This window comes from Brachycentrus maculatus, unplaced genomic scaffold, assembly GCF_059751285.1.
Source record: "Brachycentrus maculatus isolate JH-2025_06_01 unplaced genomic scaffold, ASM5975128v1 h1tg000029l, whole genome shotgun sequence".
In the NCBI taxonomy this organism is placed as follows: domain Eukaryota; kingdom Metazoa; phylum Arthropoda; class Insecta; order Trichoptera; family Brachycentridae; genus Brachycentrus; species Brachycentrus maculatus.
Genome location: NW_028280783.1, coordinates 530,854 through 546,755, shown reverse-complemented (window position 1 = coordinate 546,755; position 15,902 = coordinate 530,854). Strand labels below are relative to the sequence as shown.

The 15,902-nt window shown below is 33.9% G+C and overlaps 2 protein-coding genes across 4 annotated transcripts in view; one reads left to right on the top strand and one right to left on the bottom strand.

Annotated features, from left to right (window-relative positions):
* Positions 1-8,505, top strand: part of LOC148312893 (uncharacterized) — a 69,921-nt gene extending 61,416 nt beyond the window's left edge. For 2 of the 3 annotated variants that reach the window (XM_088271224.1, XM_088271237.1), the window contains 6 exons: positions 312-520; positions 1,152-1,328; positions 1,405-1,584; positions 1,694-1,873; positions 1,961-2,417; positions 5,073-8,505. In XM_088271224.1, coding sequence (XP_088127350.1) covers positions 312-520; positions 1,152-1,328; positions 1,405-1,584; positions 1,694-1,873; positions 1,961-2,417; positions 5,073-5,493 — 1,624 coding nt within the window. In that variant the 3' untranslated portion in view covers positions 5,494-8,505. The remainder of the gene's footprint in view (positions 1-311; positions 521-1,151; positions 1,329-1,404; positions 1,585-1,693; positions 1,874-1,960; positions 2,418-5,072) is intronic. The other variant, XM_088271229.1, reaches the window with a different exon arrangement.
* Positions 8,119-15,401, bottom strand: LOC148312892 (putative serine protease K12H4.7). The gene is made up of 9 exons (XM_088271251.1): positions 14,919-15,401; positions 14,463-14,647; positions 13,892-14,127; positions 11,771-11,906; positions 11,532-11,679; positions 11,235-11,403; positions 10,428-10,560; positions 9,333-9,502; positions 8,119-9,159 (listed from the first exon to the last, which is right to left on the bottom strand). Exons 1-9 carry the CDS (start codon positions 15,174-15,176, stop codon positions 9,053-9,055), a joined length of 1,542 nt encoding a protein of 513 aa, XP_088127377.1. The 5' UTR covers positions 15,177-15,401; the 3' UTR covers positions 8,119-9,052.
* Positions 15,402-15,902: the final 501 nt, after the last annotated feature.

Sequence of the window (15,902 nt, the reverse complement as noted above, 5' to 3'; positions counted from 1 at the left end):
CATAATTTTTTTAATATTAAATTTGCAATAACTTATTCAGCGATTCAAGCTTTGTTTGTTTGGTGGAAAACAAAAAAGGCTTGAAAGGCTATATAAAAAATTTCACAACATTGTACTAAGTTTTAGGATTTCATTTCGTCCATAGAAATAGAAAAAATATATATATTTGATTTAGCTTAAATAAAAACTTATTATTTATATATCTTGACAGGAAAAGTTTGTTTAGCACTAAATGATATTACCATATTTATGAATCACCTAGTTTCAGAAGTTAAAACAAATAAATTTGAATATGTGTGTATCTTCTATAGAAGTGACAGCAGTAGTCAATATTGGATCGGAGCTGTGAGGGACCAGACAGATCGAAATAACTGGAAGTGGTTGAACGGAGACGACGTCACAGTTTCCTTCTGGAACTTGCCGGGGGGAAATGAAGACTGTGCCAGATATGACGGGAGCAAAGGCTGGCTCTGGTCTGACACCAACTGCCTCACCAGTCTTAATTTCATATGCCAACATCGTAAGTTCTTTACCTAGTATAAATTACTTTATTCTCACTCTCCAGCATTAAAAATTATTTTCCTTTCTTAATAATGGCTATCATCGTCTCATGGTACAAAACATGGCACGATCAGGTATGCCAAATATTTGAATGTGGTCAGGTTAGAAGTCATAATAATCGGCGGGTATGTATGAGGAGATGCATGAACGTGGAAGAGGCGAAGAATGTTTGCAAAGACAGAGTGGTGTGGCGTTCTATTCTCTCTGCCTACCCCTACGGGGAAGCGGCGTGATGGTTAGTTAGTTAGTTAGTTAATCGCCTCATGGTGTAATGGTTAGCGTGTTTAGCTACCGTGCTGGAGGTCCCGGGTTCGATTCCCAGGGGGGGATTCTAATATTTATTTAATATTACCCTGGACTGGTCCCTGAAGGGCAAGAGTGATCACCTTGCCTTCATGTAAGTAACAATCGAGATAACACTGCATTAATACGAAGCAGTGCCCTATGCACCATCGAGTGCGGATAAAGGTTAGAAGAAGAATAATAGATATGCTTTCGGTAATATCCCTGCAACTAATAGAATAATGAATTTAAATGTGCCTTAATAAATCATGGCAAATCTAATTCAATTTAAAAATATTTTTTTTTAGAACCCAAAGCATGTGGAAGGCCAGAGCAACCTCCAAATTCTACCATGATCGCCGACAACTTCGATGTTGGGGCCAACGTAGAATACACTTGCGACAGTGGTCACCTGCTTGTTGGACCAACATCTCGGACATGCTTGGACACTGGATTCTACAATGAATTTCCACCAGTCTGTAAACGTGAGTATCGTTATGGAAAAAAGTTTAATAAATGACTTGTTATAACTGCTGTATTCATTCATTGCTCTGCTTCTAGGAATCCAATGTGGGTATCCAGCTGATATTCTAAATGGGGGTTACCAACTAGTCAACGGGAGTATCGGATACCTAAGTCAAGTGGTATACACATGCGAAGAAGGATATGAGATTATTGGAAGAGCTCAACTTACTTGTGATATTGACGAACGCTGGAATGGACCTCCACCAAGATGTGAAGGTTTGAAATTACCAATATCTGTTATAATTTAAAAAAATGTATCAGTTAAACCCCAGAAATACATATTTTTTAAAACTGCACTTTTTTAAAGGAAAACTAAAATTTTCAGCTATTCAATGTGAATCACCACCTCAAATTACTAATGGGAAATATGCATCAAGTGTTAATGACACATCCTTCGGATCCATTGTTGAGTATTTCTGTTTGAGAGGGTTCACATTATACGGAGTGAAAAGGATTGTTTGCACAACTTCCGGACAGTGGGATAATCCACCGCCAATATGCAAAGGTAATTTTTATTTTACATATTATATTAGTAGAAAATACGATAATTACTAATGAAATGTATATTTATATCTTTGTCATCATTTTACAGAAGATGATGTAACAACTCTCCCAACTACAACACCACGACAGCCGACTCGTTCAATATCTACACGACTCCTGACCCGACCTACGCGCCCATCATACGCAACTCATTCTATATACAGTACCACTCAAAGAATAGAACCACCGATTACTCACGAAGAATCAAAGCCAACAAGAAGAATCACAAGTCGCCCAACTACCTCAGATACGAGTAACAGCGGAAGTGCCCATATTCCCCAAATAATAGTAGCCTCGCATCCTCAAGAAAAACCTGCTCTGGGGCCCAGCAACAATGTTCGCAGCGACCAAGTTCCCAGAGTGAATATCCCTCTGTCGGTGGACGGAGAAAGAAAGGAAACATTAGCAGGAATATTGAATCTCGGAACAATTATAGCATTGGGAGCTTTTGGAGGATTTGTTTTTCTGGCTGCTATAGTTACTACTATTGTGATCCTTGTCCGAAGGTAAGAACCATTTAAATTGCATATTTATAGTTACGTATTTTCCGTCCATTTACTGTGTTTCGCTATGCTATCTACTTCTCAATATACAAAACCATTTCACTTAACTTGGATGCATGTATGAAAACATATTATAAATGTTTTGCTTTATTCTATATAATGTATCAATCTGTATTATATGTATGTATGTATCTACAATAGGGTTTTGGGAATGAGCATGAATGCTTCATCAATACATGTATTGTTTTCTGATGTCAGTGACATTAATTAAAAATATTATACAGGTTGTACATCTTGCCAGACGATATTTATCAATATAGTTACATATAAGACATTATGAATACAATTTCCAAAGTGAATTTAATATTGTTATATTAAGTGCTTACAAGAACATACATAAAAAATTATTAAGAAAAATCATAAAAAGGATATTTTCATAGAATTAATTTCCATGCCCCATTATTTTATATAAACTTCAACACAGTAGAACCACGCTGGTCTGGATTTTAGGAATGGATTGTCTGAAATATACTTTAAGAATCATGAATGTAAATCACCAATTAATCTAACGGAATTGCAAAAGTTTTGAATGCCTTTATGATAAAAAGTTAATGGTCAAAATACCACAGGCATTTCATTGCATAGAAGTACTTTACACACTAAATAAACACTACCTCTCATTCTACTCCGCTCGCCTAGTTTGTTTCTTTTGTAACCTCAATTTATTCACAGACACTTGTCTACTGGTTTAGCTATGTCTTACGTATCATGATGTTGTTGGCAACAAGCGCAACGAGGCGAAAAGTGTTGTGGCTAAATGAAGGTCATACTTGGAAAAGGTTTGTTACTGAGCGGAGAGATTTGACTTTCCGCATAGGGTGTTATGTTTCCATGGGTGTTGTCCGGATTAGCGAGGTCCTACTGTAGGTCGGTGGAGAGAGGTTGTTTGAATTAATGACGTGTTTGTGGTATGGAGCAGTTCGGCGAGACCGAGTAGAAAGTGTCGAGTAGCGAGCGGTGTGGGGGGCCCTCCGCCAGCCCGATGGTGCACCCTGCTGGCGCTCCCCTTCCCCGACCAGCACGTTGCGCGCCGGGAACTGCCCCGCGCGCACCGCTCCCTCCACCCCACCGCCGGATACTTCTCTAACCCGCTCTAGACACCCAATCCTTCCATTTTTCCACCGCATTATTGAATTAACTCCGTCCAATGCTTTTTGCCACAATAGGATACTAGTATTTTTTAAAGTATTATACTTAATCAAACATCTATTGATACTCTTCTTAGAGCCAGATTTATACTTTAAGCTAGATAATCTGTTACATAACGTCCTTATATTTGGAAGAACCTTCAAATACTATCAACTTTTTACTTGTGTCACCTTATTCTGGTTTACAGAAAAATAGCTGATTCATTCAATTAGTCAAATATAGTTACAACGTAATTTATAAAAAAAAAACTGATTTTGAAAAAATTGGAATCAAATTAATACGCCTTAATAACACACCAGTGAGATTTTGTGGACGTGAGCTCACCATTCAATACTTAAAGGATTACCTATGTTATCTTAAATTACACACCCTGAGACTCAACGGGAGATGGGAGGTGTGCTGTTGAGAGCCATGATGTGGTAATAAACATGCCCATGGAAAAACATTTTACACCAACAATGATCTGGAAAATATTACAAAAATATTTATGAACACGTAAATATCAATTTCAATCAGAATAATTATGACTGTACTATGGTTTTACTAAATAAGAAAAAGCTTAAATATTTTTACTAATTCTAACGCTTATATTTAATAAAAGGTAATTTCAATGTTCATAATGCGGTGGAAAATGATGGAAGAAATGAATTTGCGATCAACATCCCTTACAAATGTGATCTATCTAGATTAGTTCATTAAGGTACGGCGGAAAAATGATTCTTGAAATATGAGCACTCACCTGTCACCAATAGACACACAGATACTTCAGGGGCATGCGTTCTGTAAACTAGACCTGTTGGCTACCAATGTTTTTATTATTACATAATACGTATTTTCTTGAGCAGCACTGGCACAACAACACAATAATTACTTGCAATATCCGCAAAGATTCAATGTTCCTTTTGCTTTTTACGTGAGATGGTAGATTCTCAGTAGAGTATAAAACCAGCAACGCTTTCATTTTCTAAATTATTTACACAACTAAAATAAAAAATATAATTCCCGAATTGAAAGTTTTAATATAGATTTCATGCATTTACATAAAATTACAAAATATTTTATATTATCTAAATCTTACAAAGACTCCAACACCGGACACTTTATGAATTTCATTTAATCAATAACCATCTCACTAAATGTCAGTTGAATGAAATTTCGGACCAGAAAAAAGTAAAAAAGACATATTGCAATAACTTATTAAAGTGCTGTTAGAAAAAAATGCAAAATAATTTATTTCTTTGGAATATCAACAAAATATAACATTAATATTAGCTTTATTAGGGTTAAAAAGTAATTCTTTAATAAAATGCAAACTGCGGCAAAACTTAGTTTCTTGTAAGAATCTTCCAATCCACAGTGGAAATTTAGTCCATCCTGACCCCACAATACACAACGTCAGACGTAAAACAGATCAAATTCCATATATTAACCTTTGAAAATGTGTTTTAGGAATCAAAGTGCCAAACATTATCGCCATCGAGCCTCTCCGGATTGTAATACAGTGGCCTCATTTGACTCTTCCAGTTCAGAGTCCAGAAATGGGCTGAACCGATACTATCGCCAAGCTTGGGAGAACCTGCACGAGTCGGCGGGCTCCAAGGCGGTCTTGAAGCCCTCCAGCCACTCACCACTGAGAAGGAAGGAAACTCTGGACGAACCCATGTCCTATAGGAACGCTCACCACCGCGCCAGCAACGAGGGCATGCGGGACGGGTCGGAGCTGGTGGTGTCCGACGGGGCCGCCTACCCCGGGCGGGGCCACCACGACAAGAAGAGGCACCACCACCACCACCACCACCACGACCCTCGCTCCGGCGCCCGCCACAAGGACTGGAACGCGCGAGACTCTCACAACCACAACCGCTACTAAACTTGCACCACTCATCTTCTCATCGCACTTCTTATATTCAGTATTTAACCGGTTCGCTGCCACGACCGCATTAACGCGCTCTCCAATTCCGTGCTCGCCAGGCTGGCCATACAAAATGATCTCGCCTTTGAGCTTGTCGCAAGCCAATATCAAATCCAATTGCAATATTTTTATTACAATTTATAGAAACATCTATTGGGAAGATCAAAAATACAAAAATATTACAATTTACCAATATTACGATATTACCGAACTTACAGTCATCTTTCTAAAAGCTTTCACATTTTGTTGAAAAAATCACGGCCTGATGGGTACGACCATATTAATACCTTCTGGCATTGAAAGGGTCAAAGCTCTTCTCCAACATAGTATAATCAAATACTTGAATATGTCGATACGCTAAATTCGGTTTGACAGCTCACATCTTAAAGTCCTAAGAAATAAGCATTCACGGTACCACAATCCACTTGTATTGTAATAATGTGTAATTAAATATCACATATTAAATTACAATTTCGAATCTGTTTTTATACCAATACATGCCATGCTGCAATCTAATTTGGCTACAGTAAGTAGTTAGCGGGTAAGTGCATAGATGTCAGGCAAAAGTTTGTACATTAAAGTATTCGCTATAATCTAATAAATGTTTTAAAACTGTACTACGGTTTCAGTTGCAGTGATTATATTATATTTTAAAATTACAAAATAAATCATAGATGGAGTAGTTACACAGTAATCATTATTGTGAAAATTTCGTCATTTTTATTTTTTATAAAACAGTGTAAAATTATAATAATTTTATTAAGACTAATCATTTATTCTCCGCTACAAATGGGATTCTTTTAATAACTTTTGCAAAAACTATATATGGATCAGTTGTGGCAAAAAAATGCCTGCCCACAAGCAATCAACTTCTTTACACTTAATTATATGCGTATATGTATTAAATATTTGAGCTATAAGAGTATTTCATTGTTATAAACCTTTTTATACGTAATAATACAAGTGTAAAAATATAAGTTAGGTGTCCATAAAGCAAACATTAGTTCATAATAAACAGACATACGTTATATTATTGCTGAAATATACATTATGAATTGGTTCAAATATTCATAAATTGGAAAAAATGTGTTTTATTAGATATTTTTCAAGTAACATTAATTAAATGTTTAAATGTAAATAAACATACTATATACCTAATATTATTTAAGGGTTTTATCTATTTGTACCATAATAATAATGTTAATCTATGGTATTTAATTTTTTTAATATAAATATTTGTGTTTTCTTATATTTGCTAATATTTCAATATCTTACTATTTTCATGAGCCTAAGCGGCTCTTTTTAAAAAATAGGTATCAAATGGGTTCAAACCCAGAAACTCTCGACTCAGCCACAATCTTACAGTATATTGTGATTGAAAGATTTATTAATCCTGCACATCAAATGTCGTGATCTAAAGATTTCTTATTTTTTATGTATTCCTTGGCCTTTTCTTCAATATATTAAGAGGTAATCCTCGTGCTACTAACATTCCATATATGTACCGTATTACATTTGCAGGAAGTATGTCAGCGGTGTAAGTAAAATTTTGAGTTTGCCATTGAGAAAATATATTACAAATAAGGTTTATCTGAATCACTAGCTAGAATCAAATCCGTTCATTTTGAATCCTTTTATGTATTGTAAAAACTGCTTGCAAATTTTTCAGACATATTGATAAAATATGAGTTAAGAGAAGGCCGATGTAATCCATAGAAGAACTTAAGTGCTTGTTTAAAATTATTTTATTTAGTCACATTAATGGCCCAAAATATTTGACTTATGCAATTTTACAAAATGTATACATAAATTGGTAAATGGAAAGTATTAATATGGAATTTTGTACAGAATTTCGAACATTACACATATTGCCTTTAGTTACAATATGATGAATGTAGAATGATATGTTAGCAAATAATAAAATATATGTACTTTTTACATAAAGGATCAGCGTAAAAACTATTATAGGAACCGCTGCAAATATTAGTGCCATTTATACGGCAACAGAGTTTAGTGGTTAATTTTAGACCTTAAATTATTATGTGATAGTATAACTATAATAATGAATGGAATTTATAAGATTCCAATGTAAGTAATAAACTGCATGAATGTTCAAAAATAATATAAAAATATTGAATAGAATTTGTAATCTCGTTAAATTGATGGAATAATAAATATTGTTTTAACATGATTCTGATGGTTATTTTTTATCAAATCTTATATCACAACATACTCCTCATCTTTCTACATGTTGACCGAAGATTCCATAATCTGGTGATCTTCAGAGCTGAGGTCTTTCTAGTGTGTGCAGAGAATACAATACAATGAACGAGATATTAGTATATTTGGCAATGAGCTGTCAGTAAGCAAGAGGACATTAGCTTAACATTTCCTTACTTTATAAATCCCTATTTCCAGTTTATAATTTTAAATAATTTAATTACCTCCGGTAAACTTGTATTGTATATTATACCTTGAATACTGTGGACAAAGAAAGCTTAGCCTAGATATTATATGTGTATCAATATCTTGTTTTACCTGTTTTTTTTTCAATCAAATTAGGGCAATGAAGGAACCAACGTGATCATTTTCAATTTTATTACATTTTAAGTAAAATCATTACAATAAAAAAGGAAATCAGAATGAATAAAATCAAGAGAACTGAGAAGGATTAATGTACAATAAATTCATAATATTAGTAATAAAGTTAAAACATTCCTCATTAAAAGATAAAAACATTGAAATGATAATGATATACCGTGAAACCTCTATGTATCATTTTTAAAGAGACCTATTGAAATAAACTATGAATGCAGGAAAACAATGAATGCGGAATTAAGAAGTCATTACATAAGGAGATACGATCGAGTAAAGATACCGTCCTCCCAATCTGCATAACCATTGCTAGGTTAAAATTCTAAGAAGAATACAAGTTTTAAAAGTAAACAAACGTTTTTTTTTTTTTTTAAATACAAAGCTGAACAAAACCAAAAAAAGTTTATTGCATTGTAAATAATCTACGATCAACATTGTTCTTTTTTCTGTATAGACAACAGTATATTTTCAGCTTTGCAAGTAATATTTTTTGCATCAGTTATTGTATGTGCATAGTAGAAAGTTTATCATCCAAAGGGTGTGCATGCTTCTGAAAATGAAGGTAAAGGCAGCGGATCCTTTTCATCAATATGGACCTTTTCTGCTGTCTCCGTCAAATTTGCGTCACACAAGCTTTCGATAGTTTCTATCCCAAATGTTGGAATATTGTCATCGCATGTAACAAAATTGAGAAGAATGTAGAAAACAGAGACAAAATACATTACATATGCAGCATAATTAAAATTATGAATGCGGTAAAATAGTGATAGAGAAACGATCAATGTGATCTATTTTAGTATGAATGAATTCGGGGTAGGAGAAATAAACGACACATCTGGGAAAACGATTATTTGAGGAACGATAGATAGAGGTTTTACTGTATTTAGTTTGATAGAATGAGATTAATTCCCAAAGAGAGACATTACTTCAACCAATTCTTCATAATATCCAGAATCTCTGATCGTGCAGCGTTCAACTGGGGAAGATCATCATCACGAGCTGGATACATATTTGCACAATGTGCCGTACCTAAAAATAAGAAATTTATATACAAACTCTTAATGAATCTATACTTCAAATTTAACTTTCCGGGAAATATTTCTCACGATATTGGTTTGATAAATCTATTATATGAAAAAAAAGTAATTTAGTTGGCAAGAGGTCAATCAACAAGAGGTTAGGAATATCAAAATAATACAAACCTTCAATGTATATTGCCGGTTCATCATTCTCTTGGGTTTTTGTGATACCCAGTATATGCCAAGGATCAATACTTCCATGCACAAAGACTATACGAGAAACCTGAATATCCAATGCCCCGTAATTCTTGTTTGTTTTATCAATTGCATTGTTCAAGTATTCTGAATTGTACCTTTGAAATAAAAAAATATATAAATTATTCATTATTGTTAATAAATAAAAAAAATTGGGACTTATCCCCTTTTTTGATTTGTTAAGGCCCAACATACCTTAAATTGCAACTTAATATTCTCTAAATCCAGGTAAAATTTTAAGTGATTGATTTTTTTCTTAAAACACCGTTTTTGCATTGAAAAATTAAGTTTTTATTTAAAATAATTGTATGGTTTTAAGAGTTATTGAAAGGTAAGGAATCAAAAAATCGGTCATGAAGATACATGTGACTCCGGTGGTCGCTGGGCGAATAAACCGACTTAATGAATACTGGGCCTTAATGTTAAAATTTAAATCATAAATGTCAATCTGTAATGTCTGGCAGTGCTACAATCTTCTTTCTATTCACCAAAGGTGCATAAGTTGTTGCATATTCATGCACGACAACGAGTCAAAACCTCTTGCATGGCAGCCAACTATGCTAACTAATACACTATGAGGATGAAGGATATAACAATAGAAACATCCTTTTGTGATGTCCGCTCAAATGACTGGACCATGGCAGTTAATATTGGATCAATAATAAAAGAAATCTAAAAATCCATAATGAATCAGCAATATACAATTTGTAACTAGCATCTGTACCGAGAAAATAAAGAAAAAAAGAAATCAGCTATTGGAAAAATCATCATTTTGTTCCCAATTAATTTAAGTATGAATTGGGTTCTAAACGAGATGGAAATAACTACAAAAAGGTGTAACTGTAGCCCCGTTGGGGAATAAAAATGTCCCAATTTAATACCACATTCTGATAAAACCCTTTTTTATAGTCATACTTTAATTTTTAAGAGATAAAAGAAAAATAATCCTATTTTTAACCTGAGTAATGTCTACCTCATATTGTGAATGTTTGAAATTGGTTAAATTTAATAAGGTATTCTCACATCGGTCCGAACACGTCGATGCATTGTTGGGTGAAGAAGTCCAGAGGAAATAGATTAGTGAAGATTTCCGGTTCACCTCCTGACGTTTGGAAAAATCCGAATTCCGTACAAGTTTGATACAACCATTGACGACCTACAATAAACAGAAACCATATTTATTATTTGTAAGAAATTTTTCCATACTAATTTATCAATTTAAGTTTTCAAAAAGCCAAGTCAAATTAGATAATTGTTGATGGTTCACGACATTGGACACATACGTCTAATTATGATTATTATTTAACCATATTCGCTCTCTACATGGAGCATACGGAGTTTAAAAACTGTCTTCAGGGTTTTCTGGCTTTTCTGTCAGTCGCGAGCTCCTTTGCCCTTGCATCCTCCCAACTCAGGTCCGCGTTCCGAAGTTCAAAAGAGAACTGCAGAAAAATTGTCAGCAATGATCGTTCTGTGCGGCGCAAACCTGATACCTTGTAAAAGGGGCAAGCTTGATTAAGGTTCTTGGGAGGCATTCGTACATGGCCTAGCCAACTGAATCGCCTTTTCTTGACGACAGTTATGACTAAGATTAGCTGCGTCTCTTCTTTATCTCTTCATTCCTCATAAAGTCAAATCACCCCATGCCTAAAATTCTTCGCAGACACCTATTCTCAAAGCTAAGTACACGGCTGCGCTTGGTCCTTGTAAGGTGCCATGTTTCACAGCCGTATAAGATGATAAGAGCAATGCAGGCGTTGTATTGGCGGCATTTGGTCTTCACTGAGTATAAATCTGTTCCATATGTCTAATTATAAGTTATTTAATTACCTCCTTCGGATGCTGAACTCATCCACGATCCATTACGATAGGTATCAATCATGTTCTGGTACTTGTAATCGAGGCAAGAGATGTTATTGGCTTGCAATAACATAGAATTGACATTGGCCAGACGATCTAATGGACTTCCAGCAGATTGATCAGTCATCAATCTACATACCTATAAAAATATATTAATTATAATAAGATTTATCTATGAAGGAAAAATAAATAAAGTCATTTGAATTTAAATAAGTCTCCAAATATTCATAAATAAATAAACAAACTTACAAGTAATAAAATACTTACCACATCAATAGTTATATTAGATAATTTAGCTGATTCTCCAATTCTGTTATCTTTATTGTACTGAACAACACCAGCAAAATTACTGGCCAAAGATTCGTATAGACTGGATATATCTAAATTAGTAGCCTTCTCGATGGGATCACATAATCTGTACAAAAATAATCATGTGTAAACAATATAAACATAATACGACAAAATCATGGTCACTTCAGCAATTTCAAAAAAATTGTAATACATACCTAAACTTAGTATTGATCTGTCTTTGACCCACCATGTGTTTGAGTAAAACATTTAATTGCTGAGTTCCAGCCTTGACTTCATCAACACAATCGTCACTACTTGTTCGTAATGCCTCTACAACAACGCTATAATATTCTATAAAACAAGAGTTCATCAATTTTAGAGACAAGTACATATGTAGTAACAGGTGTTTTTTTAAAAGCTTGAGAATTTTAAATAATAATACAAGATGGAAATATTGTTGGAATGAATTTTTTATTATATCTGGTAGATAATTTCATGGTATTTATTTTTTAAATATGATTTCCGGCGTATGTCCGCCGTGGCTATGAGTTACAAAGTCCATTCGATCAGTCTAATTTTTCAATACTTTTTCCAATAAATCTGGCCGTACAGCATCATTGCTGGTTTGTCAGCATAAACCAATGACTTATCATAGCTCCACAAAAAGTAATCGAGAGGCGTTAAGTCGCACGAATGAGGGGCCAGTTAACCGGAAATAAAGTTGTCACCAAACTGATTTTGCAATAAATTGTTGGTTAAGCGCGCTGTATGGCAAGTTGCGCCTTCTTGTTGGAACCAAGTGTCGTTAATGTTTAGTTGATAATTTTCGGAAATGAAAAATCAGTCAGCATGGCTTGATGGCGCTCACCATTCACAGTAACGGCAGTTTCTTCCTCATTTCGAAAGAAATAAGGACCGATGATGCCACCAGCGTGTAAACCGCACCAAACAGTTAATTTTAATGGATGTAATGGTGATTCATTAATGGCTTGAGGATTGTCTTCGCTCCATATACGGCAATTTTTTTCTTATTGATGAAGCCATTGAACCAGAAATGAGCTTCATCATTAAACATAATTTTTCAGTAAAAGTGCTCTGTGAACTTGGCGGACAGATTTTTTTCAAAGTATATTTCCATAATTCGGAAGCGTTGTTCTGGGGTTAAACGACTCATGATAAATTGCCTAACCTTACTGAACAGAAATGTCAACACAATTTGACATTCTCAATTGACAAACCATGGACTACAACCATCGAAACTTCTCATGCAGCTAAAAAAACACCCTATAGTTTGGTACACACACCAACATTGTTTAAGATTAAGAAAAAAGATAATTTATTTATTAATAGAAATAAAATATTATTTTTGAACCTTCAGCATCATAAATATCAATTCAGTAATTATGAATATGAGTTTTTTATTATAAAAGAAGCATAAAACATTTTTTTTAATATTAATTTTTTACTGTGTGGTATTGTGATACAACTCTCGCCTTATCATTTGTCGTTCACTCTGAGTAAACCCATTTAAAAACTACAGACCATAGTTGACCTGATGATGAAATGGTTACCCCAAAACCGGTAGGCACGTAGTAGAATTTTTATGTGGTATTACACAAGTGAATTTTGAATGATAAGGAGTGTTAAAAAATTTCTCCTTTTAAAATTTTTTAAATCTCAAAATTTTATTTGCGCCCGTAATTAACGTATGTATGAGGAGATGCATGAATGTAGAAGAGGCAAAAAATGTTTGCAAAGACAGAGTGGTGTGGCGTTCGATTCTCTCTGCCTACCCCTGCGGGGAAGCGGCGTGATGGTTAGTTAGTTAGTTAGTTTTTATTAACACAGTAAAATTATAAGAACAGCGTAAAAAAAATCACGAGCAAAAAACAAAAAAAAAAAAATCTTTAAAAAAATATATTTTAATTGAATTTATTTAAAACTTAAATATCCAATATTCAACAAAAATCACAATATAAAAAATACAAAGATATTTTTTTATAATTTTCTATAAATTTTATTTTATATTCAGTTCCTTCAATGTGGAATTAATAAGCAATGTAGTATCTGTTTATTTCATCCATATTAACACATTGTTTGCGGGAAAGTATATTTTATACTGTTGGTAGAGAGTGGGAGATGCTTAAAGCGTTCTATTTGCTAACTTTTGGTAGAGCCGCCAAAAAACATTGTACAGATCGAAAATGGGTTTGCGATTACTTGTGATTAGCCGAAAAAATCGCCCGGCAACAATGTTCAAGACAGTGACAAGAATGCTCTCTGTCGAAGTACTTGTATATGAAACTACTTTTATTAGACACTTAAAAAAATCTCACCCATGAAATCGGCTTTAGCAAGAAGTGGACCACTGGAGGAAACTGCAGCAAATATCAGATCAGGGTACTTCAGCCGAGCCCAAGCAGCCAATGAGCCCGGATAAGATCCACCGAATACAATCCATTTTACATTGGGACTTAATTTATGCATTGAATTCATAGTATTGATGAAATAAGCAATATCTTCAAGTGCTTGCTCCGAAGAGAGATATTTTAAATTTTTCACACCCATGTCCCTGAAAAGATTTATTTGGTTTACGAATGATGATTACAAATGATGTTTGAATGATGGTTAGGCGGCCATTGACTGAAATTGTTGGCAGTGCATTTCATCCAAAAATCATAGTACATATATAAAATAGCTTCAAAATTATCTCGTGGCAAACATATAAAATTGCAGCCAGTGAATCGTTTTGGATTTTCTTAGAAACTTTTCCAAAAACAGTTGCTTTCTGAAGATGTTTCTTCATAGATGAATCAATTTCAGTGCTCCAGCATCTTTTCAGGTAAAAATAATCAATCCTTACTTATTTTTCAACACTGCTCCATGATACAAAATATAGATACTTACCCCGTAGGATGACTCTTGCCATAGAATCTGTGCTCCAGTTGAAAGCAGAGAGCTTTAAAGTGTTTAGCGTATTCTATCCACTGGCCGGCTTCCATCCATTCAGGAGAGGCTTTCCCTTCTCCCCCAATCATCAGAAAAACAATTTCATGTGCTTTTGAATAGTATTTATCATTTACAAAATATCTCTGCAAAAGGATACAGTAAATATGTGGTTAATCGTTATTGATACAGAGGAACATTCTAAATAATAATGATTGAACTTGTTTAAAAATATAGAAAACATTGAAAGGAAATGGACAAAAAGGAAAATTAGGAAAAAATGAAAGTTATGTCTAGAGAACTTGAGGTTTAAAACCATCCTCATACTAGCATGTCCAAGTGTATACTACTTATATATTCAAGTGTTTTGGGGATAGAATTAGAAATGTCACTAGACATAATGATTAAATAATTTACCTGCGACCAATATCTGGTATCTGTGGGGTCAAAGTGATCAAGCTTTTGGGAAGTCCAACTATCAGGTACAAGTGTTGCACCCGAGGGAACGGGAGGAACACCGATCCTACCAACAAGCTTTCTGGAATGAATCGACCCATCGCTCAAAGTAATGAAGAACAATAGACTGATCGTGAATAAATTCCAATGTTTTAGCAACATGTTTGTTCGACGGCAACTGCTGATACAAGACTGTCCAGAGGCCATAAAATAGTGCATTTAGTTTTATTTATTTAACATAAATGCCCGGAGAGCTTTAACAAATATTGAACAGTAAATGAACAATAACTGTGTATTTAAGAAATTAATAAGTATATTATCTCGTATTTATTTATACCAAGAATTATCTCAGTTCCTCGCTAATTAATAATAATTTATAACCCGGGTCAACCGCCTAGTAATCAAATGTCAAACTGTGTCAAACAAACAAATGTCAGTCAAGTCAAAGATAAAACACATTGAAATAATATGACAAATACATAGATAATGTACTACGTATACTTACCCTAACTACACACGTAAGTTTTCTGAGTTCGGATTTTATTTTGGAATTCCCTCTGTACCTACCTAATTATTTATCATCCAAATGACTAAATTTTGGCACCCTCCATGCCTGTAAATCTCACCTTTGTCTTTTTTTCTCAGAAACCAACTATGTTTTTCTGTTATTATTATTTTTTATGTATATTTTAATAGAGTAAATATATTTTATAGAGAAAATACAATTTCAAATTAAATATTCCAGTAGAATGTATAAACTACTCAAATTTAATATCTTATCTTAGTATTCAAAGTCTAGAAAATAGAAGAAAACTAAACTACCTTCTATTTTTAAAAAATATTAAATTTTTTCATAAATTGTTTTCAACTCCTGCAACTCATGAACATTCGAGTACCAACCAGAAATAAGCACGACTATATACTCACTATTTTATTGTTATAAAA

Bases quoted from the DNA above. Each gene is read 5' to 3' on its own strand.
- LOC148312892 (XM_088271251.1), bottom strand. From the start codon at position 15,176: ATGCACTATTTTATGGCCTCTGGACAGTCTTGTATCAGCAGTTGCCGT. The intron at 14,128-14,462 runs GTAAGTATCTAT...AAATCTTTTCAG, and splicing joins GGCAAGAGTCATCCTACGGG to GGACATGGGTGTGAAAAATT. The intron at 11,907-13,891 runs GTGAGATTTTTT...CTTGTTTTATAG, and splicing joins TGCTAAAGCCGATTTCATGG to AATATTATAGCGTTGTTGTA.